This window comes from Amphiprion ocellaris, chromosome 17 (genome assembly GCF_022539595.1).
Source record: "Amphiprion ocellaris isolate individual 3 ecotype Okinawa chromosome 17, ASM2253959v1, whole genome shotgun sequence".
NCBI lineage: Eukaryota > Metazoa > Chordata > Actinopteri > Pomacentridae > Amphiprion > Amphiprion ocellaris.
In genome coordinates, this window is record NC_072782.1 from 33,455,156 (window position 1) to 33,479,610 (window position 24,455).

At 53.2% G+C, this 24,455-nt stretch overlaps 2 protein-coding genes across 2 annotated transcripts; both read right to left on the bottom strand.

Annotated features, from left to right (window-relative positions):
- Nucleotides 1–5,639: 5,639 nt before the first annotated feature.
- On the bottom strand, nucleotides 5,640–15,379 carry LOC111586763 (mucin-2-like). Its single transcript, XM_055019072.1, has 6 exons — nucleotides 14,981–15,379; nucleotides 14,738–14,842; nucleotides 13,822–13,931; nucleotides 13,402–13,674; nucleotides 11,847–13,330; nucleotides 5,640–9,950 (listed from the first exon to the last, which is right to left on the bottom strand). Exons 1-6 carry the CDS (start codon nucleotides 15,183–15,185, stop codon nucleotides 5,729–5,731), a joined length of 6,399 nt encoding a protein of 2,132 aa, XP_054875047.1. The 5' UTR covers nucleotides 15,186–15,379; the 3' UTR covers nucleotides 5,640–5,728.
- Nucleotides 15,380–16,143: 764 nt separating this feature from the next.
- Nucleotides 16,144–23,283, bottom strand: atp6v1g1 (ATPase H+ transporting V1 subunit G1). Its single transcript, XM_023296556.3, has 3 exons — nucleotides 23,083–23,283; nucleotides 18,399–18,499; nucleotides 16,144–16,731 (listed from the first exon to the last, which is right to left on the bottom strand). The coding sequence occupies exons 1-3, from the start codon at nucleotides 23,162–23,164 to the stop codon at nucleotides 16,558–16,560; spliced, it is 357 nt and encodes a 118-aa protein (XP_023152324.1). The 5' UTR covers nucleotides 23,165–23,283; the 3' UTR covers nucleotides 16,144–16,557.
- Nucleotides 23,284–24,455: the final 1,172 nt, after the last annotated feature.

Below are 24,455 nucleotides of genomic sequence, written 5' to 3' on the forward strand. Positions count from 1 at the left end.
TTAGGAATACTGCAAATAAGTCCTGCGCAGATCAGCTGAGCAGGATTGTGGAGCATGTCTTCAACTTGAGCCTGAAGCTGGGGAGAGTACCACAGCTGTGGAAGACGTCTTGCATGGTACCGGTGCCGAAGATATCGCACCCCAAGGACCTCAACCACTGCAGGTCGGTGGCACTAACATCCCACCTGATGAAGACCCTGGAGCGGCTGCTCCTTTGTCATCTGCGAGCTCATCATTGGACCTCCTGCAGTTCTCCTACCAGCCCAGCATCAGGGTTGATGATGCAGTGATTTACCTCCTGCACAGATGTCTCTCTCACCTGGAGAAGATGAAGAGCACTGTGAGAATCATGTTTTATGATTTCTCCAGTGCCTTCAACACCATCAAGCCTGCACTTCTGGAGGACAAGCTGGAGGAGACGGGTGTCGTTGTTTCTCTGATGTCCAGCTGATGTGCAGGTGGAGAAGAAACGCCCGTTGACACTGACTTTCTTAATAAGAACTTTATTAAAAGAAAGAACAGTATCATACAGACAGAAGTTGTCTGGAAGGATGTCGCCCAATGATCCTCCTCGAACAAAGACCAACGGTCAGTTTTTATACCTTCTGGTAACGTATAGAATTACAGCATCTGGTTTACATCCCCACTAAAAATGATAACTCCTCAGACAAGACTCCCCTTCTGTGCATTCCTAAGGATCACAAATCAGCTATAGGTTAACAGTGGACCCCAAGGTCAACACAACATAGGATTTCTGGAGCCGAAAACACATTCCTCAGTACTTACTACCTCCTGTTAGTTAAAAGTTCACTTTATGGTCAACAACTATCAGAACTCATATCAGATCAGATACTTCACGGGAGTAGACTCTCACCTCACAATGTGGCTGCTGGATTACCTCACCAACCGGCCACAGTTTGTCCCACACTGTGGTCTGCAGTACGGGGTCCTACAGGGGACTGTGTGTCCAACACTGTGGTCTGCAGTACGGGGTCCTACAGGGGACTGTGTGTCCAACACTGTGGTCTGCAGTACGGGGTCCTACAGGGGACTGTGTGTCCAACACTGTGGTCTGCAGTACGGGGTCCTACAGGGGACTGTGTGTCCAACACTGTGGTCTACAGTATGGGGGTCTACAGGGGTCTGTCCTTGCCCCCTTTCTTTTCACCCTCTACACAGCAGACTTCTCTCATCACACCACAAACTGCCATCTTCAGAAGTTCTCTGATGACTCAGCCATCGTCTGCCTCATCACGGACGGAGATGAGGAGGAGTACAGAAAACTTAACCGGGACTTTGTGGACTGGTTCCTGCTGAACTGCCTCCAGATCAGTGTGGTGAAAACCAAGGAACTGGTGGTGGACTTTAGCAGGAACAGACACACTTCTCCTACACCAGTGAACATCCAGGGAACGGCATTGAGATTGTGGACTCTTACAGGTACCTGGGTGTTCACCTGAACAAGAAACTGGACTGTACTACAAACACCAACGCACTTTATAAGAAAGGTCAGAGCAGACTCCACCTGCTCAGAAAACTGAGGTCCTTCAGGGTGCAGGGAGCACTTCTGAGGACCTTCTGTGATTCTGTGGTAGCATCAGCCATCCTGTATGGAGTGGTCTGCTGGAGCAGCAGCATCACGGCTGCAGACAGGAAGAGACTAAACAAACTGGTAAAGAAAGCTAGCGCTGTCCTGGGCTGAACCTTGATCCTGTGGAGGTGGTGGGAGACAGGAGGATGATGACAAAACTGTTGTCTACCATGGAGGACACCTCCCACCCCCTGCAGGAAACAGTATCATCACTGAAAGCTCCTTCAGTGACAGACTGCTTCACCCACGGTGTCTAAAGGAGAGATACTGCAGGTCCTTCCTTCCTGCTGCAGTCAGACTTTACAATCAAGCTCCCAGTAGTTCAGTTCAACCACTTACAAACTGTGCAATAAAAATGTACATAATGATGCTGTGCAATTTCATAAGAATTTTGCTGTAAATATTGTATTTTTTTCTTCTACAAGAAGAAAATATTTCTATCTATGCACTGTGTGCGTTGTGTGCTGCTCTCCTTTTTATTCTAACTGTTCTATTTGCTGCTGTTACACTGTAAATTTCCCCACTGTGGGATCAATAAAGGTTTAATCTATCTATCTATCTATCTATCTATCTATCTATCTATCTATCTATCTATCTATCTATCTATCTATCTATCTATCTATCTATCTATCTATCTATCTATCTATCTATCTGTCTATCTATCTATCTAATGTTAGCTACATCAGCTGCACAGAATGCAGACGCTAAGGATGCTCCTATTGTTGTAGAGACACTGTTCAGTTGCTCAGATGTTGAAAGTGCAAGAAGATGCTTGTGTTCACTCTTACAGAACATTTGGTGAGTTTTGCTCATGATTCAGACGTTGAAGCAGTGAGGGGGCAAGACTGTACTAAGCTGGGCCGCTGTTGGTTAGTTAGCTGCGAGGGTCACCTGGGTCACTTTATTACTGGCTTGTAAAGTTCAGAGTGTAGTTGTTAGGAGTGGGGGCTGAGGAATGGCCAAAGGAAACATCTTCATATCTTCGTACTTTTGCTACTCAGTCCCATGAAACTGACTTTGTGTCACTTATCCGACCTCAAGCAGGGCTCCACTTCTCCCACACACAAAGCACGAAACGCTCTTGACTTAATTTTTTTTGTTGCCAAAACTGCTCCACAACAAATCTGAGTGTCACTCCACTTCATCTGTCAGACCACTATTTTATTCAGTTCACCGTCTCCTTACTGGAAGACTTTCCTGTTCTTCCACAAATGGTCTCATTTCACTGCAACCTTCGGTCCCTCATACCGACCCAGCTTTCTGAGGAGGTCTTGGCCTCCAATGCCTCCTCATAACATATTCTCCTCACTCCCAGGTGTGTTCCCTGCTGCATTTAAGCAGCTGAAGTCACTCCAATACTCAAAAAACCTATGCTCGATCCAGCCCAGGTTGAAAAATAGAGACCAATTTCGCTCCTGTCCTTCCTGTCTAAAATACTTGAGCGAACAGTCTTCAGCCAAGTCTCTGCTTTTCTGTGTAAAAGCAACCTGTATAACCGAATCAGTCTGTTTTTCAACAGGGTTACTCCACCAAACTGGACACCTATCTGTACCAGAATCATGGAGTTCTGCTGGACAGTCTTCAGCTCTATTGTTGTTAGATCTGTTAACCACCAAATCCTCCTCTCCACACTCACTAATCTTATATCTCAGGACCAGCCCTTCACTGGTTCATGTTCTACATCTCAGGAAGATACTTCAGAGTATCTTGAAGGGGAGAAGTGTCTGATGTTTTCAGTCTATCTACAGGGGTTCCTCCAGGATCAGTGCTCTGTCCTCCTCTTCTCAATAAACACAACAATCCTCTCCCATGGTTCCTCACACTGTCTTTATGCTGATGATACCAGACTCTTCCTGTCGTTCCCCCCAGACGACCACATGGTTTCTGCCTGGATCTCATCATGCCTTGCAGGTATCTGGGCATGGATGAAAAAACGCCACCTTCAGCTCAGCCTCTCCCAGCCTGAGCTCCTTGTCCTCCCAGCCAGTCCCTCTATACAACAAGAAACTAACGTCCAGCTGGAATCAACCCAACTCAGACCCACAAAGTCCTCCAGAAAATTGGGTGTCATGATCAATGACCAGCAAGCCTTCAAGTCTCATGTGTCCTCTGTTGCTTGGTCATGTTGATTCATCCTGTACGTCAGGAAGATCAGACCCTTCCTGTCTGAACATGCAGCTCAACTCCTGGTCCAGGCTCTTGTAATATTATGCATCACCTGCTGCAGCTCCTTACTGGCAGGCCTCCCCACATGCTTGGTTAAATCTCTGCAAATGATCCAGAATGCAGCAGCATTGGTTTTCAACCAGCCAAAAACAGCATGTCACCCCACTGGCTTCCAGTTGCTGCTTCAATAAAACAGCTCCCTCCTATTCAATTCAATTTTATTTATATAGCGCCAATGACAGTCAAATTGTCTCAAGACGCTTTGCAGAACCCATATGCCTGAACCCCCAGAGCAGCCCTAAGGAGACAGTGGCAGGAAAACACCCTTTTAACAGGGAAAAAAACCTGGAGCAGAACCCGGCTCTATTGTGGGGGAACCATCTGCTGCTGGCCAGGCAGGTTGAAAGGGACAGAAGAGGTAGAGAGGTAGAGATAGAGGGGTAGAGGTAGAGGGGAAGAGGTAGAGGAGGGTGGGGAACAAAGAACATATAACACACAGTCGGATACATGTATGATCAGATAGATGATACATACAAAGTACAAGCTAGCATGTAAATTGATTCCTAGTTTACTGTTATGATGTATGGCTCTGGCATAATTATACTACATATATAGCTGGTAGTAAAATTCAAACAGTATGTAGATGAGCATATCCAGTATAGTGAGGGTGATGCAGAGTAGATTGATGGAAATGGGCAGCTGGAAGCAGTGGGCTGGAGGAAGGTCAGCAGCAGCAGCATCCCACAGATGGAGATTAGGCCAGTTGGTGGGAGAACAACCACAGATCTGAAGCATCCAGCTCTGGGATCAGGGACACTCGGAGAAAGGACACAGGGAGAAACAGAATGAGTGTAATGCAATAATGGCAGATACACATATGGAGAAAATTGTTGGTACGTCTCGGTTACTGAAAGAAAAACCCACAATGATCACAGAAATAATTTGAATCTGACAAAATAAATAAAATTTCTTAAAAATTCTAAAAATGCTTTTGAACTGTGGTTTAACAGAATTATTTTCAAAAATAAACTCATGAAACAGGCCTGGACAAAAATGATGGTATCCCTAGAAAAGACTGAATATAATGTGACCATAGGGACATGTTCAATCAAGGTGTGTCCTCTAATTAGCATCACAGGTGTCTACAAACTTGTAATCAGTCAGTTGGCCTATTTATAGGGTTACAGTAGTCACTGTGCTGTTTGGTGACATGGTGTGTATCACACTAAACATGGACCAGAGGAAGCCAAGGAGAGAGTTGTCTCAGGAGATTAGAAAGAAAATTATAGACCAGCATGTTAAAGGTAAAGGCTAGAAGACCATCTCCAAGCAGCTTGATGTTCCTGTGACTACACTTGCACATATTATTCAGAAATGTAAGATCCATGGGACTGTAGCCAACCTCCCTGGATGTGGCCACAGGAGGAAAACTGATGACAAATGGAAGAGACAGATAATAGGAATTGTAACAAAAGAGCCCAGAACAACCTCTAAAGACATTAAAGGTCAACTCCAAGGTCAAGCTACATCAGTGTCAGATCACACCATCCATCATTGTTTGAACCAAAGTGGACTTCATGGGAGACAACTAAGGAGGACACCATTGTTGAAAACAAATCATAAAAACGCCAGACTGGAATTTACTAAACTGCATGTTGACAAGCCACAAAGCTTCTGGGAAAATGTCCTATGTACAGACGAGACAAAACAGGAACTTTTTGGCACATCAGCTCTATGTTCAGATGCAGAAATGAATCATGTAAAGAAAGGCTCATAATTAAATACTGTTAAAGATAAGACTTCTGCTTAGCTGGAACTCCCTTGTGGTTGCAGTTATGCTCTTGACTACTGCATTAAAACAGTTCTAAATAAATAAACTGGGTTTGATGCAAAAGTATAATTTATTTCAATTAGACATAGGAGATAGAACTGTTGGATGGGAGGAATTGAGGAAACATCTCTCCATGGGAATCAGGGCCGCTTGGTGGGCCGGGGCCTGGGATGCCTGGTGGGCCAGGGCCGCTTGGTGGGCTGAGGCCTGGGATGCCTGGTGGGCCGGGGCCGCTTGGTGGGCCTGGGGCGCTTGGTGGGCTGAGGCCTGGGATGCCTGGTGGGCCTGGGGCGCTTGGTAGGGCGGGGCCGCTTGGTGGGCCTGGAGCGCTTGGTGGGCCGGGGCCTCGGATGCCTGGTGGGCCGGGGCCGCTTGGTGGGCCTGGGTCGCTTGGTGGGCCTGGGATGCCTGGTGGGCCGGGGCCGCTTGGTGGGCCGGGGCCGCTTGGTGGGCCTGGGATGCCTGGTGGGCCTGGGGCGCTCGGTGGGCCGGGGTCTGGGATGCCTGGTGGGCCGGGGCCGCTTGGTGGGCCGAGGACGCTTGGTGGGCCTGGGGCGTTTGGTGGGCCGAGGCCTGGGATTCCTGGTGGGCCGGGGCCGCTTGGTGGGCCTAGGGCGCTTGGTGGGCTGAGGCCTGGGATGCCTGGTGGGCCGGGGCCGCTTGGTGGGCCTGGGGCGCTTGGTGGGCTGAGGCCTGGGATGCCTGGTGGGCCTGGGGCGCTTGGTAGGCCGGGGCCGCTTGGTGGGCCTGGGGCGCTTGGTGGGCCGGGGCCTGGGATGCCTGGTGGGCCGGGGATGCTTGGTGGGCCAGGGTCTGGGATGCCTGGTGGGCCGGGGCCGCTTGGTGGGCCTGGGGCGCTTGGTGGGCCGAGGACGCTTGGTGGGCCGAGGACGCTTGGTGGGCCGAGGCCTGGGATGCCTGGTGGGCCGGGGCCGCTTGGTGGGCCTGGGATGCTTGGTGGGCCTGGGGCGCTTGGTGGGCCAGAGCCGCTTGGTGGGCCTGGGGCGCTTGGTGGGCCGGGGCCTGGGATGCCTGGTGGGCCGGGGCCGCTTGGTGGGCCTGGGGTGCCTGGTGGGCCGGGGTCTGGGATGCCTGGTGGGCCGGGGCCGCTTGGTGGGCCTGGGGCGCTTGGTGGGCCGAGGCCTGGGATGCCTGGTGGGCCGGGGCCGCTTGGTGGGCCTGGGGCGCTTGGTGGGCTGAGGCCTGGGATGCCTGGTGGGCCTGGGGGGCTTGGTAGGCCGGGGCCGCTTGGTGGGCCTGGGGCGCTTGGTGGGCCGGGGCCTGGGATGCCTGGTGGGCCGGGGCCGCTTGGTGGGCCTGGGCCGCTTGGTGGGCCTGGGGCGCTTGGTGGGCCTGGGGCGCTTGGTGGGCCTGGGATGCCTGGTGGGCCGGGGCTGCTTGGTGGGCCTGGGGCGCTTGGTGGGCCGGGGCCTGGGATGCCTGGTGGGCCGGGGCCGCTTGGTGGGCCGGGGGCGCTTGGTGGGCCGGGGTCTGGGATGCCTGGTGGGCCGGGGCCGCTTGGTGGGCCTGGGGCGCTTGGTGGGCCGAGGCCTGGGATTCCTGGTGGGCCGGGGCCGCTTGGTGGGCCTAGGGCGCTTGGTGGGCCGGGGCCTGGGATGCCCGGTGGGCCGGGGCCGCTTGGTGGGCCTGGGGCGCTTGGTGGGCTGGGGCCTGGGATGCCTGGTGGGCCTGGGATGCCTGGTGGGCCGGGGATGCTTGGTGGGCCAGGGTCTGGGATGCCTGGTGGGCCGGGGCCGCTTGGTGGGCCTGGGGCGCTTGGTGGGCCGAGGACGCTTGGTGGGCCGAGGACGCTTGGTGGGCCGAGGCCTGGGATGCCTGGTGGGCCGGGGCCGCTTGGTGGGCCTGGGATGCTTGGTGGGCCTGGGGCGCTTGGTGGGCCAGAGCCGCTTGGTGGGCCTGGGGCGCTTGGTGGGCCGGGGCCTGGGATGCCTGGTGGGCCGGGGCCGCTTGGTGGGCCTGGGGTGCCTGGTGGGCCGGGGTCTGGGATGCCTGGTGGGCCGGGGCCGCTTGGTGGGCCTGGGGCGCTTGGTGGGCCGAGGCCTGGGATGCCTGGTGGGCCGGGGCCGCTTGGTGGGCCTGGGGCGCTTGGTGGGCTGAGGCCTGGGATGCCTGGTGGGCCTGGGGGGCTTGGTAGGCCGGGGCCGCTTGGTGGGCCTGGGGCGCTTGGTGGGCCGGGGCCTGGGATGCCTGGTGGGCCGGGGCCGCTTGGTGGGCCTGGGCCGCTTGGTGGGCCTGGGATGCCTGGTGGGCCGGGGCTGCTTGGTGGGCCTGGGGCGCTTGGTGGGCCGGGGCCTGGGATGCCTGGTGGGCCGGGGCCGCTTGGTGGGCCGGGGGCGCTTGGTGGGCCGGGGTCTGGGATGCCTGGTGGGCCGGGGCCGCTTGGTGGGCCTGGGGCGCTTGGTGGGCCGAGGCCTGGGATTCCTGGTGGGCCGGGGCCGCTTGGTGGGCCTAGGGCGCTTGGTGGGCCGGGGCCTGGGATGCCCGGTGGGCCGGGGCCGCTTGGTGGGCCTGGGGCGCTTGGTGGGCTGGGGCCTGGGATGCCTGGTGGGCCTGGGATGCCTGGTGGGCCGGGGCCGCTTGGTGGGCCTGGGGTGCTTGGTGGGCCTGGGGCTGGGATGCTTTGTGGGCCTGGGGCGCTTGGTGGGCCAGGGCCTGGGATGCCTTGTGGGCCGGGGCCGCTTGGTGGGCCTGGGGCTGGGATGCTTTGTGGGCCGGGGGCGCTTGGTGGGCCTGGGGCGCTTGGTGGGCCAGGGCCTGGGATGCCTTGTGGGCCGGGGCCGCTTGGTGGGCCTGGGGTGCTTGGTGGGACGGGGCCTGGGCCTCTTGGTGGGCCTGGGGCGCCTGGTGGGCCGGGGCCTGGGATGCCTGGTGGGCCGGGGTCGCTTGGTGGGCCTGGGGCGCTTGGTGGGCCAGGGCCTGGGATGCCTTGTGGGCCGGGGCCTCTTGGTGGGCCTGGGGTGCTTGGTGGGCCGGGGCCGCTTGGTGGGCCTGGGCCTCTTGGTGGGCCTGGGGCGCCTGGGGGGCCGGGGCCTGGGATGCCTGGTGGGCCGGGGCCGCTTGGTGGGCCTGGGGCGCCTGGTGGGCCGGGGCCGCCTGGTGGGCCTGGGGCGCTTGGTGGGCCGGGGCCTGGGATGCCTGGTGGGCCGGGGCCTGGGATGCCTGGTGGGCCGGGGCCGCTTGGTGGGCCGGGGATGCCTGGTGGGCCGGGGGCGCTTGGTGGGCCTGGGGCGCTCGGTGGGCCGGGGCCGCTTGGTGGGCCGAGGACGCTTGGTGGGCCTGGGGCGTTTGGTGGGCCGAGGCCTGGGATTCCTGGTGGGCCGGGGCCGCTTGGTGGGCCTAGGGCGCTTGGTGGGCCGGGGCCTGGGATGCCTGGTGGGCCGGGGCCGCTTGGTGGGCCGGGGGCGCTTGGTGGGCCGAGGCCTGGGATTCCTGGTGGGCCGGGGCCGCTTGGTGGGCCGAGGGCGCTTGGTGGGCCGGGGCCTGGGATGCCTGGTGGGCCGGGGCCGCTTGGTGGGCCGGGGCCGCTTGGTGGGCCGGGGCCACCTGGTGGGCCGGGGCCTGGGATGCCTGGTGGGCCGGGGCCGCTTGGTGGGCCGGGGGCTGGGATGCTTTGTGGGCCGGGGGCGCTTGGTGGGCCTGGGGCGCTTGGTGGGCCAGGGCCTGGGATGCCTTGTGGGCCGGGGCCGCTTGGTGGGCTTGGGGTGCTTGGTGGGCCGGGGCCGCTTGGTGGGACGGGGCCTGGGCCTCTTGGTGGGCCTGGGGCGCTTGGTGGGCCAGGGCCTGGGATGCCTTGTGGGCCAGGGCCTCTTGGTGGGCCTGGGGTGCTTGGTGGGCCGGGGCCGCTTGGTGGGCCTGGGGCGCTTGGTGGGCCGGGGCCTGGGCCTCTTGGTGGGCCTGGGGCGCCTGGTGGGCCTGGGGCGCTTGGTGGGCCGGGGCCTTGGATGCCTGGTGGGCCGGGGGCGCTTGGTGGGCCTGGGGCGGGGATGCTTTGTGGGCCGGGGGCGCTTTGTGGGCCGGGGGCGCTTGGTGGGCCGGGGGCGCTTGGTGGGCCTGGGATGCCTGGTGGGCCAGGGCCGCTTGGTGGGCCGGGGCCGCTTGGTGGGCCTGCGGCGCTTGGTGGGCCTAGGGCGCTTGGTGGGCTGAGGCCTGGGATTCCTGGTGGGCCGCGGCCGCTTGGTGGGCCTAGGGCGCTTGGTGGGCCGGGGCCTGGGATGCCTGGTGGGCCGGGGCCGCTTGGTGGGCCGGGGCCGCTTGGTGGGCCGGGGCCGCTTGGTGGGCCGGGGCCGCTTGGTGGGCCGGGGCCGCTTGGTGGGCCGGGGCCGCTTGGTGGGCCGGGGCCACCTGGTGGGCCGGGGCCTGGGATGCCTGGTGGGCCGGGGCCTGGGATGCCTGGTGGGCCGGGGCCTGGGATGCCTGGTGGGCCGGGGCCGCTTGGTGGGCCGGGGGCTGGGATGCTTTGTGGGCCGGGGGCGCTTGGTGGGCCTGGGGCGCTTGGTGGGCCAGGGCCTGGGATGCCTTGTGGGCCGGGGCCGCTTGGTGGGCCTGGGGTGCTTGGTGGGCCGGGGCCGCTTGGTGGGCCTGGGGCGCTTGGTGGGACGGGGCCTGGGCCTCTTGGTGGGCCTGGGGCGCTTGGTGGGCCAGGGCCTGGGATGCCTTGTGGGCCAGGGCCTCTTGGTGGGCCTGGGGTGCTTGGTGGGCCGGGGCCGCTTGGTGGGCCTGGGGTGCTTGGTGGGCCGGGGCCTGGGCCTCTTGGTGGGCCTGGGGCGCCTGGTGGGCCTGGGGCGCTTGGTGGGCCGGGGCCTTGGATGCCTGGTGGGCCGGGGCCACCTGGTGGGCCGGGGCCGCTTGGTGGGCCTGGGGCGCTTGGTGGGACGGGGCCGCTTAGTGGGCCTGGGGCGCTTGGTGGGACGGGGCCTTGGATGCCTGGTGGGCCGGGGCAACCTGGTGGGTCGGGGCCTGGGATGCCTGGTGGGCCGGGGGCGCTTGGTGGGCCTGGGGCGGGGATGCTTTGTGGGCCGGGGGCGCTTTGTGGGCCGGGGGCGCTTGGTGGGCCGGGGCCTGGGATGCCTGGTGGGCCAGGGCCGCTTGGTGGGCCGGGGCCGCTTGGTGGGCCTGCGGCGCTTGGTGGGCCTAGGGCGCTTGGTGGGCTGAGGCCTGGGATTCCTGGTGGGCCGCGGCCGCTTGGTGGGCCTAGGGCGCTTGGTGGGACGGGGCCGCTTGGTGGGACGGGGCCTTGGATGCCTGGTGGGCCGGGGCCACCTGGTGGGCCGGGGCCTGGGATGCCTGGTGGGCCGGGGGCGGGGATGCTTTATGGGCCGGGGGCGCTTGGTGGGCCGGGGCTGCTTCGTGGGCCGGGGCCTGGGATGCCTGGTGGGCCTTGGGCGCCTGGTGGGCCGGGGCTGCTTGGTGGGACGGGGTCTAGGATGCCTGGTGGGCCTGGGGCGCCTGGTGGGCCGGGGCCGCTTGGTGGGACGGGGCCTGGGATGCCTGGTGGGCCGGGGCTGCTTGGTGGGCCGGGGCCTCTTGGTGGGCCTGGGCCGCCTGGTGGGCCGGGGCCTGGGATGCCTGGTGGGCCTGGTGTGCTTGGTGGGCCTGGGGCGCTTTGTGGGCCGGGGCTTGGGATGCCTGGTGGGCCGGGGCCACTTGGTGGGCCTGGGGCGCTTGGTGGGCCGGGGATGCCTGGTGGGCCTGGGATGCCTAGTGGGCCTGGGGCGCTTGGTGGGCCGGGGTCTGGGATGCCTGGTGGGCCGGGGATGCCTGGTGGGCCTGGGGCGCTTGGTGGGCCGGGGCCTGGGGTGCCTGGTGGGCCGGGGCCGCTTGGTGGGCCGGGGCCTGGGTCGCTTGGTGGGCCGTGGTCGCTTGGTGGGACGGGGCCTTGGATGCCTGGTGGGCCGGGGCCGCTTGGTGGGACCGGGCCTTGGATGCCTGGTGGGCCGGGGCCGCTTGGTGGGACCGGGCCTTTGATGCCTGGTGGGCCGGGGCCACCTGGTGGGCCTAGGGCGCTTGGTGGGCCTAGGGCGCTTGGTGGGCCGGGGCCTGGGACGCCTGGTGGGCCGGGGCATGGGACGTCTCGTGGGCCGGGGCCGCTTGGTAGGCCTGGGGCGCTTGGTGGGCTGGGGCCGCTTGGTGGGCCTGGGGTGCCTGGTGGGCTGGGGCTGCTTTGTTGGCCTGGGGCGCTTGGTGGGCCGGGGCCTGGGGCGCCTGGTGGGCCGGGGGCGCTTGGTGGGCCGGGGCCACCTGGTGGGCCGGGGCCCAGGGGGTGTGGTGGGCCTGGTGGGCTGGGGGCCAGGGGGCGTGGTGGGCCGGGGGTGCCGTGTGGGCTTGGGGGGCCGAGGCCTGGTGGGCCTGGGCCGCCTGGTGCCACGCCTGAATGGGCGCCTCCTGCCGGGCCTGCTGCCACGCCTGAATTGGCGCCTCCTGCCGGGCCTGAATGGCCGCCTGCTGCCGGGCCTGAATGGCCGCCTGCTGCCGGGCCTGCTGCCGGGCCTGAATGGCCGCCTGCTGCCGGGCCTGAATGGCCGCCTGCTGCCGGGCCTGCTGCCGGGCCTGAATGGCCGCCTGCTGCCGGGCCTGCTGCCGGGCCTGAATGGCCGCCTGCTGCCGGGCCTGAATGGCCGCCTGCTGCCGGGCCTGCTGCCGGGCCTGAATGGCCGCCTGCTGCCGGGCCTGCTGCCGGGCCTGAATGGCCGCCTGCTGCCGGGCCTGAATGGCCGCCTGCTGCCGGGCCTGAATGGCCGCCTGCTGCCGGGCCTGAATGGCCGCCTGCTGCCGGGCCTGAATGGCCGCCTCGGTGGTTTTTGGGGCCTCGTCGGGGGCCTCGTGGGGCGCCTCGGCGGCTTTTGGCGCCTCGTGGGGTGCCTTGTGGGGCGCCTCGGCGGCTTTTGGCGCCTCGTGGGGCGCCTCGGCGGCTTTTGGCGCCTCGGCGGCTTTTGGCGCCTCGTGGGGCGCCTCGGCGGCTTTTGGCGCCTCGTGGGGCGCCTCGGCGGCTTTGGGCGCCTCGTGGGGCGCCTCGGCGGCTTTGGGCGCCTCGTGGGGCGCCTCGGCGGCTTTTGGCGCCTCGTGGGGCGCCTCGGCGGCTTTTGGCGCCTCGTGGGGGGCCTCGGCGGCTTTTGGCGCCTCGTGGGGGGCCTCGGCGGCTTTTGGCGCCTCGTGGGGGGCCTCGTGGGGGGCCTCGACAGTTTCATTGTGGGTTTCGTCAACATCAATGTTGTGGTCAGCTCATCACAAGGTGTCACTGTGGAGACAAAGCTTTTTGTGGTGGGCATGGTAGTCTGACATGCAGTGACTGCTTGATCACACAGGGTGGCTGTTTCATCATCACAAGGTTCGTCGGTGGGTACTACTACACTCTCATCTCCATGAGTTAATGCATCAAAATATTGGCTGTCGGATAGATCAGAAAACTGGTTATTCAAAACGTCAAGATATTTAGTGTAGTCATATGCCACTTGTGTAATTGCAGTTGCCACTGTTACAGCTGCCAAGCCATCGTCCTCACATGGAGGTTCCACAGTTCCCATCATTTCAGCCTCCTCAGTCCCCTGTGTGGGTTCTACACTGAACGAACTGTGAGGATTCACCCCCCAGTCCCACTGGTTCTGGTGTTGCAGAGCTCTGCGCCGACGATCCCGCCCATCTCCTCTGGCTGCACTGAAACAAGCCACCAGCATCGTGGACATCTCCCCAGCCGAGTCCAAATAGATCACTTCAAACATGGAGTCCTGCACAACATTCAGCCATTAGTTCTCCACCCAACTATGACAAACTGGATGGTGGATCACTCCATCCTTACCTTGTCTGCCGGTGTAGAGATCTGCACCAACACTGGCTCTGGAGTAGTGGTGGTCTGCACCCTCCCAACCACCACATCTTTCCCCAGAGCCTTCACCTTCTGCAGTCTGCTTCCCTGAGGCAGTTTCACAGCCACTTCTGTGCTCCTGCAGCTCACCGCCGGCAGGGTCCACGTTGCAGGATCCTCACAGGCGACCACAGCCGTCATGTTCTCCCGCAGCAGGTGGTCGAAGTAACGCAGCTTCAACTGGTGGAACCACGTTCCATTTGAAACCTGTGGAACAGACCAAGTTGTCACCAGGCAACAGTTTGTCATTAGCTGGAGAACATCCAGGAGTTCCACCGTTTCTGGTGCCTTTGGTCTCCAGTCTTGTTCCACTGAGTAGAAACTCGGTGACAAACTCAGCACCCAGAGATTTACCTGTGATGTCACATGGCAGCTGGTGTAAGGCAGCTTCAGCAGCAGCCACGGCCCCACGGTCCCAATAGAACCATCACATCCCTGCTGCAGCCACGCCAACCTCTTCCCATCTGCAGAGACACCATCAGAACCAACAGGTTAGAAGTCACATGATCTCAGACGGAGACTTTCCAGGTGAGTCTGTCTGACAAAGGTAACAGGTGGATCCACTGACGGAGCTGCACCAGGCTTCAGTGCTCTTAAAATATGTTTAGACTCACCAAGAAGCATCAACCCAACAGCTGCCTTTATCCTGGAGCTACCAAAACTTCTAATGAAATTATGTTCAACCAACAAACTACACTGAGTTCAGGGAATTAGTTCCTTCTCTCAAACAAAGCCATTTTATTTACTGCATTTTTAGCAGAAACAACCTGAAGCTGATTCCTCACAGTTCACATCTTCCAACTACTATTATCTCATTGAAACAGGAATCAAAGGGTTCTTGACTTCATTTTCTTGATAAAGTAGCTTTTAAGAAATTCATCCAATCAACACTTTAGTCTGATTAACTTTTATTTCAGCTACAGTTGTGTATTTGAACACATTTAAACCCTGAAGTCAAATTTGGGCTCAGTCAATATTAAGATGATGCAGTCAGCAACATGATGCCAACCTGACCCATCCAGATCATGTCTGAAGCTGAAGTTTGATCTGAATCAGGCTCAACTTCTACCTTGTAATCATGCAGTTCAGTCAGCAGAGGGAGCAGCTCCCCTCACTTCCTTTTTACCCTCCCTGTTACCTGTCTGCAGGTGAGGCATCATGGGGACCACAAAGAGCATCAGAGGCTGAACACTGAGATGAAGCAGAAAGCTTCCAGAGCCTCTGTGGAGTGAGGCGGTGCAGCAGCAGCAGGTGGATCAATCAGACTCACCTTGCAGATGCAGGTCAGAGTGTCGGATGAGCGACAAGCGAACAGAGAGTGACGTGTCGCTGCAGAGAAACTGCGGTCGGCCCAAATCTGATGCATCTGCAGCATCTGCAACACAAATGTTCACTTTTTACACTTTCAACATGTGGCCACATTTCCCTCCAAGCTCTGCTCTCTGCTCACTTACACCTGCTGTTTATCACGCCCTCTCTTACCTGAGCTCACCTCAAGCAGCAGCATTTTTACCTTTCACAAACTTCCACACCAGCACCGGCAGGAAGCCTCCCCCGCTGCGGGTCTCCATCGGCGGCTCAGAGTCCGAGATCAGCGCCTCGGAGCCGGCCAAAGCTCCGTATGCGTCCCGACGCGGTTCCTCTGCCGTGGTGAGCCGGGCTAGAAGCACCAAAGCGGGCCAAACCCAGGCCATCGTCAGCCCGGGAGCCGCCGACATGCTCCGGTCCACTGCGCTGCTCTCTGCCCGCCGGGAAGCACCGAAGAGCGGCTGGAAGCTGCTGCAGACTGCCGCCTCACCTGAGGATGATAAAGCTGCTGAACACCTGGAGCCGCCTGCTGATTGGATAATTAGAGGAGGAACCTGAGCCGCTGCTCTGAGCAGCTGAAGCTCTTTCACTTCTAACTGTCCACTTTATTGAAGTCCTGGCGGTGAAACAGGGTCACCATCCCAACAGCAGCAACAAGGAAACTTCTTCTCACTGTAACCCAAAGACTCCAGACATGGAGCAAAAGTTCTACAGACTCCAACAGAGAACCTTGAAATGAAACCTTGAACAGAGGAGTTCATTCAGCCACAGCAGGATACAGCAAACTTCTCATTTTAGTTGTTTGATGCAGGATTAAATTTTTTCTGATGTGCAGGTTTCTTCTCCAGGTTCTGTTAACACTGATTAATGTTTCTGCTGAGAACGGTTCAAATAACGAGTGAATGTCTGACAGATCACTAGTTAAAGCTGTCGTCCTCTATTCTGTTCTATTCTGATCTATTCTCGTTTTTGTCTTCTTATCAGTATTTTCTCTTTATGTCAATAGTTTGAGAGGAACCTGATTTATTCTGAGCAGCAACATATATATATATATATATATATTTTTTATATATATATATATATATATATATATATATATATATATATATATATATATATATATATGTATATGTATATGTATATATGTATATAAATAAAATTAGACTGTGTATAACCTCACAGATCGATCAGAAAACCTTTGAATAAATCAGTTTGTTTCTGAGTTCAGCCTGAAGTTGCTGGAATGAGGACTTTTACCTGCTGTCATCTGGTTGGTCCACTCTCCAGGTGAAGTGACCTTCTGACGTCACAGAGCAGCTATGATGTCACAGTTTGATCAGCCAAACAGAGCAGCAGCACACAGTTGCATCCAATCAACATTGACTTTAATGTTTCATCACAGACAACAACAGGAAGTCACATGAGCACTAACAGAAAACAGCACTGTAGGAATGCACAAGAGTTTCACAATAAAAGCCTTTATATTTTGTCCAACCAATCAGATCTGAGATCAAAGAGCCACGATAGCCAGCAGCTGAGTGCTGGCTGTCCTAGTCTGACTTTAAACTGAGCTCTGATTGGCTGACAGGTGGGGAAGCCTCCAACCAATGAGCAGGAGGTTAATGTGTGATCTATAAATAAATGGTAACACCGACAGGAAGCGGGCCAGAACCCTCTTAGAACCTTCAGCTAACCCTGCTAACGCTGCTAGCATCCTTTCTGCTCAGCTAGCCCCGCCCCTCATAACCTGACCCCGCCCACACCGCTCAGTGGCCCCACCCCTCAGCCGGCCACACGGTAGTTGGCGTGGAACTCGGGCTGGATGTCGCAGACACGTCGCAGCAGCTCTCCCAGCACCGCCTCCCGGTTACCACGGTAACTGGCCTGGATACGCCCCATCCGCTCAGCCGTGTCCCGGTCCACCTCCACCGCGCTGTTACCATGGGAACCGAGGGCCTACAGGTAGAGACAGACACACCTGAGAGTCCAAACGTCACAAACATTCAAAGGAAAAAAGATCTAGAACACAGAAAACTAAAAGTAATTAATAAATAAAATAATAATAAAAATGAATCTATAAATATAAACAAAAAACAAAATGACCCGCAGATGAAATAAATCTGGTTCTGTTTAGAACATTTATTAGAAATGAAAAGATGAGACAGAAAGATGTTCTAGAAATAAAAATAAAATCAGAAAATCATGTGCACTGGTCATAAAATGATGACAGGAGAAAATTAAAACAGCTAAAATAAGACACGAGAACCAGACTAGAACCACTAGAATCAGACTAGAATCAGTAGAACCAGACTAGCACCAGTAGAACCAGATTAGAATCAGGCTAGAACCAGGCTAGAACCAGACTAGAACCACTAGTATCAGACGAGAACCAGACTAGAACCACTAGAATCAAACTAGAACTACTAGAACTATTAGAATCAGACTAGAACCAGTAGAACCAAACTAGAACCATTAGTATCAGACGAGAACCAGACTAGAACCACTAGAATCAGACTAGAACCAGTAGAACCAGACTAGAACCACTAGAACCAGACTAGAACCACTAGAATCAGACTAGAATCAGTAGAACCAGGAGAACCAGACTAGAATCAGACTAGCACCAGACCAAAATCACACTAGAACCACTAGACTCAGACTAGAATCAGTAGAACCAGACTAGAATCAATAGAACCAGACTAGAACAAGTAGAACCAGACTAGAATCAGGCTAGAACCACTAGAACCAGACTAGAACCAGACTAGCACCAGATTAGAACCACTAGAAACAGACTAGCACCAGACTAGAATCAGACTAGAACCAGACTATAACCACTAGAATTAGACTAGAACTACTAGAACCAGACTAGAACCAGACTAGAACCACTAGAATCAGACTAGAACCAGACTAGAACCACTAGAATCAGACTACAACCAGACTAGAACCACTAGAATGAGACTAGAACCACTAGAACAAGACTGGAACCAGACTAGAACCAGACTAGAACCACTAGACTAGAACCAGACTAGAATCAGGTTAGAACCACTAGAACCAGACTAGAACCACTAGAATCAGAGTAGAACCAGATTAGAACCAGACTAGAAGCACTAGAACTAGACTAGAGTCAGACTAGAATCAGGTTAGAACGACTAGAACCACTAGAATCGGACTAGAACCACTAGAATCAGACTAGAACCAGACTAGAACCACTAGAATGAGACTAGAACCACTAGAACAAGACTGGAACCAGACTAGAACCAGACTAGAACCACTAGACTAGAACCAGACTAGAATCAGGTTAGAACCACTAGAACCAGACTAGAACCACTAGAATCAGAGTAGAACCAGACTAGAACCAGACTAGAAGCACTAGAACTAGACTAGAGTCAGACTAGAATCAGGTTAGAACGACTACAACCACTAGAATCAGACTAGAACCAGACTAGAACCACTAGAATCAGACTAGAACCAGACTAGAAGCACTTGAACTAGAACAAGACTAGAATCAGGTTAGAACCACTAGAATCACTAGAACCAGACTAGAACCACTAGAACCAAGCTAGAACCACTAGAACCAGTGGTAGACTTAGGTTAGAACCAGCAGAACCAGTAGAGCCAGGTCTTACTGCCGCCTCCTTGGTCTTGAACTCTTTCTCTCTCTGCAGTCGATATTGTTCGATCTCAGCCTGAGCTTCTTCCTTCGCCTGCTTCAGCCGACGGTTCTTACCTGCAGAGAACCAGAACAGACCGGTTAGAGCAGAACCAGAATAAACAGGTTAGAGCAGAACCAGAACCAGAATAAAAAGGTTAGACCAGAACCAGAACAGACCAGTTAGACCAGAACCAGAACCAGAATAAACCGGTTAAACCAGAATCAGAATAAACCAGTTAGAGCAGAACCAAAGTAAACAGGTTAAATCAGGTCCAGCTGGTTTTGACGGCAGGTGAATCAGCCAATCAGAAGCTCCAGTGAGTCCACAGAATGACTCTGATTGGGTGTAGACAGCAGTAGAACAATAATTAAATAAATCTAAATATGTGAATTCTAAATAAAAAAAATAAAAATGCTACAAGTGTAAGTATAGGAAGAACTGTGTAAAAGTACGGGTAAAACCAATAAATTAGAATACTTTAAACTACAGTCCTGCACAGGAGGTCTGAATACTGCAGTACTGAATACTGTAGTGCTGAATACTGCAATGCTGAATACTGCAATACTGAATACGGTAGTATTGAATACTGTAGTACTGAATATTGTAGTGCTGAATACTGCAATACTGCAATACTGAATACTGCGGTACTGAATACTGCAATACTGAATACTGTAGTACTGAATACTGTAGTGCTGCATACTGCAATACTGAATACTGTAGTACTGAATATTGTAGTGCTGAATACTGCAATACTGAATACTGCGGTACTGAATACTGTAGTATTGAATATTGTAGTGCTGTATACTGAAATACTGAATACTGTAGAACTGAATACTGTAATACTGAATATTGTAGTGCTGAATACTGCAATACTGCAATACTGAATACTGCGGTACTGAATACTGCAATACTGAATACTGTAGTACTGAATACTGGAATACTTAATACTGTAGTAATGAATGCTATAGTACTGAATACTGCAATACCGAATACTGCGGTACTGAATACTGCAATACTGAATACTGGAGTACTGAATACTGTGGTGCTGAATACTGCAATACTGAATACTGTAGTACTGAATACTGTAGTGCTGAATACTACAATACTGAATACTGTAGTACTGAATACTGTAGTACTGAATATTGTAGTGCTGAATACTGCAATACTGAATACTGTAGTACTGAATGCTATAGTACTGAATACTACAATACAGAATACTGCGGTACTGAGTACTGCAATACTGAATACTTGAGTACTGAATACTGTGGTACTGAATACTGTGGTACTGAATACTGGAGTACTGAATACTGCAATACTGAATACTGTAGTACTGAATACTGTGGTGCTGAATACTGCAACACTGAATACTGTAGTGCTGAATACTGTGGTGCTGAATACTGTAGTAGTGAATATTGTAGTGTTGAATACTGAAATACTGAATACTGTGGTACTGAATACTGCAATACTGAATACTGTAGTACTGAATACTGTAGTGCTGAATACTGCAATACTGAATACTGTAGTGCTGAATACTGCAATACTGAATACTGTAGTGCTGAATACTGCAATACTGCAATACTGAATACTGCGGTACTGAATACTGCAATACTGAAAATTGTAGTGCTGAATACTGCAATACTGAATACTGCGGTGCTGAATACTGTAGTGCTGAATACTGATATACTGAATACTGTAGTACTGAATATTGTAGTGCTGAATACTGCAATACTGAATACTGTAGTACTGAATACTGCAATACCAAATACTGTGGTACTGAATACTGCAATACTGAATACTGCAATACTGAATATTGTAGTACTGAATACTGTAGTGCTGAATACTGCAATACTGAATACTGTAGAACTGAATACTGTAGTACTGAATATTGCAGTGCTGAATACTGCAATACTGAATACTGTAGTACTGAATACTGCAATACTGCAATACTGAATACTGCGGTGCTGAATACTGCAATACTGTAGTAATGAGTGTTATAGTACTGAAATACTGAATACTGTAGAACTGAATACTGTAATACTGAATATTGTAGTGCTGAATACTGCAATACTGCAATACTGAATACTGCGGTACTGAATATTGCAATACTGAATACTGTAGTACTGAATACTGCAATACTGAATACTGCGTTGCTGAATACTGCAATACTTAATACTGTAGTAATGAATGCTATAGTACTGAATACTGCAATACCGAATACTGCGGTACTGAATACTGCAATACTGAATACTGGAGTACTGAATACTGTGGTACTGAATACTGTGGTACTGAATACTGGAGTACTGAATACTGCAATACTGAATACTGTAGTACTGAATACTGTGGTGCTGAATACTGCAACACTGAATACTGTAGTGCTGAATACTGTGGTGCTGAATACTGTAGTAGTGAATATTGTAGTGTTGAATACTGAAATACTGAATACTGTGGTACTGAATACTGCAATACTGAATACTGTAGTACTGAATACTGTAGTGCTGAATACTGCAATACTGAATACTGTAGTGCTGAATACTGCAATACTGAATACTGTAGTGCTGAATACTGCAATACTGCAATACTGAATACTGCGGTACTGAATACTGCAATACTGAAAATTGTAGTGCTGAATACTGCAATACTGAATACTGCGGTGCTGAATACTGTAGTGCTGAATACTGATATACTGAATACTGTAGTACTGAATATTGTAGTGCTGAATACTGCAATACTGAATACTGTAGTACTGAATACTGCAATACCAAATACTGTGGTACTGAATACTGCAATACTGAATACTGCAATACTGAATATTGTAGTACTGAATACTGTAGTGCTGAATACTGCAATACTGAATACTGTAGAACTGAATACTGTAGTACTGAATATTGCAGTGCTGAATACTGCAATACTGAATACTGTAGTACTGAATACTGCAATACTGCAATACTGAATACTGCGGTGCTGAATACTGCAATACTGTAGTAATGAGTGTTATAGTACTGAAATACTGAATACTGTAGAACTGAATACTGTAATACTGAATATTGTAGTGCTGAATACTGCAATACTGCAATACTGAATACTGCGGTACTGAATACTGCAATACTGAATACTGTAGTACTGAATACTGCAATACTGAATACTGCGTTGCTGAATACTGCAATACTTAATACTGTAGTAATGAATGCTATAGTACTGAATACTGCAATACCGAATACTGCGGTACTGAATACTGCAATACTGAATACTGGAGTACTGAATACTGCGGTGCTGAATACTGCAATACTGAATACTGTAGTACTGAATACTGTAGTGCTGAATACTGCAATACTGAATACTGTAGTACTGAATACTGTAGTACTGAATATTGTAGTGCTGAATACTGCAATACTGAATACTGTAGTACTGAATGCTATAGTACTGAATACTGCAATACCGAATACTGCGGTACTGAGTACTGCAATACTGAATACTTGAGTACTGAATACTGTGGTACTGAATACTGTGGTACTGAATACTGGAGTACTGAATACTGCAATACTGAATACTGTAGTACTGAATACTGTGGTGCTGAATACTGTAGTACTGAATATTGTAGTGCTGAATACTGAAATACTGAATACTGTGGTACTGAATACTGCAATACTGAATACTGTAGTACTGAATACTGCAATACTGAATACTGTAGTACTGAATACTGCAATACTGAATACTGCGGTGCTGAATACTGCAATACTGTAGTAATGAGTGTTATAGTACTGAATACTGCAATACCAAATACTGCGGTACTGAATACTGCAATACTGAATATTGGAGTACTGAATACTGTGGTATTGAATACTGCAATACTGAATACTGGAGTACTGAATACTGTAGTACTGAATACTGCGGTACTGAATACTGCAATACTGAATACTGTAGTACTGAATACTGTAGTGCTGAATACTGTGGTGCTGAATACTGTAGTGCTGAATACTGGAGTACTGAATACTGCAACACTGAATACTGTAGTGCTGAATACTGTAGTGCTGAATACTGTAGTGCTGAATACTGCACTGACAAAAGTCCTTAATTCTGACCGTGGATCTGTTCCATTCAGGTCTGGGAAGTTCTGCTGACTCTGAATCATCACCTGACCCTGGATCATGTGATGTACATCCCATATTACAACATAAACACGGAACCAAACCCAGCTCATTTGTCTGAAGTCAGACCGAACTGCATTCAGAATTCTGCCCCTTTTAGAGTTAGTCGCTGGTTCGGTGTTCCGGGTTTCTGGTACCGACCCGGTCCGGGTCCAGCCCCCCTCAGAGGCCCGGTGAGCGGACAGGAGGTCGGGCTGTGAGCCGATGAGCAGACCCGCTGCTGATGCTGCTCCGTGGACCTGACCGGTCGGTTCTGAGTTCAGGAAACACCGAGAAGCAGCACGAATCTCTAAAACCATCGATTTTCAAACCGAGTTCCGCCGCGGACCGTCCGCCCCACACATCGAGCTGCGGCTCATCTCTACCGAGTTCTGCTGGTTCCCTCCGGACCCTGCGGAACGTCGGTTCTGTCTCAGTGTGTGTTGCAGACATGACCCGGGGGTCACTGGGGTTCTCCTGGCTGCGGACGGAGCAGCGGGCCGCGGAGAACCGCAGGCCGTCGGTCTACTCACGTTTGCGGGCCTCGGCCACCTTCTCGGCCGCTCTCTTCTCGGCCTGCAGCAGCTGCTGGATGCCCTGGGACTGGCTGGCCATGCTGGGTCACACAACGGCGGCACCGGAACCGACGGAGAACTGGAGGAAAGAACCGGAGGAAGGTCGACGGAGGATCAGAATCGTTCCGCTGCAGTCAGCTGATCACACGTCACACTGTGACAGGTCACGTGATCCTGTCACGCGCGCGGGGGAGGGGGGGTTCTGTCTTCTCCTCCTCCGCCCCCTACAGGCAGAGCAGCAGAACAGCTGGAGCCAGAGGTTCTTGTTCTTCCCACCAGCAGCGGAGTTCAGATGAAGTCAGCGGCGGTTCTACACTAGTTTAGTTTGGGCCACGGTGGGGCCGGTGTTTAATCACAGGGGAACATTAAAAAACAACAACAATGATATTTAAGGACTAAAAGCTTTTATTTTTTTTGTAATTCACTTTTTATTAGTTTTCAACTTTTATAACAGTTAAATGAAAACATAACATCAATAATAACAATAATAGTAACAATAATCACAAATGGATAAATTAAGAAAGAAGAAAAAATAAATAAGACAAATAAAACAAAACAAAACAAAAAAAAAAAAAAAAAAAAAGGGAAAAATTATAAAAGTAAGCTGAACCAAGATAAAACAGAATTAAGTCTCTCGTGTTACACAGGGTAAACAATTAAGTAACTCATCTTTCCAAAAGAATGACAAAAACAGGCATAGGCTAAGACAATAAGATATCAGCACAGGTGTCATATATCACTGTACCACACTCATACTTGGTGTTGCCAAGATAGAAGTCCAATCACAAGAGATACAAGATACAAAATACAAATCATGAGAAAAGCACACATTACCATCCATTCAGCTTATTCCTTCCCATGTACTACTTCAACCATAAAGGGGCCCCATATCTTTTGAAATATATTTAGTTTATTATTAATTTTAAAGATAGACTGTTCAAAATTTGCTATTTTAGTCATTTCCCCCATCCATTCACTAAAAGATACTATATTATCAGTTTTCCAGTGTCTCAGTACTATTCTGCACCCTGTGGAGAGGGCCAGCCTACACCACAGGGTCTGTTGAACTGTGAGGCCCTCCTCTCTCACACCTATTCCTAATGTGCAAAGTGCAGGGTTTTGCACAAACTTTGTACCGAGTACTTTGTTGACAAATCCTATTATAGTCTTCCATAAATTCTGGGTCAGGTGACAATCATAAAGCATGTGTAAGAGTGTGCCTTTACTCCTGTGGCATCTCCAACATAAATCTGAGTCCCGCAGTTTCAGTTTGGCCATCTTACATGGGGTCCAATAACATCTATGAATGATTTTGTATATAATTAATCTGG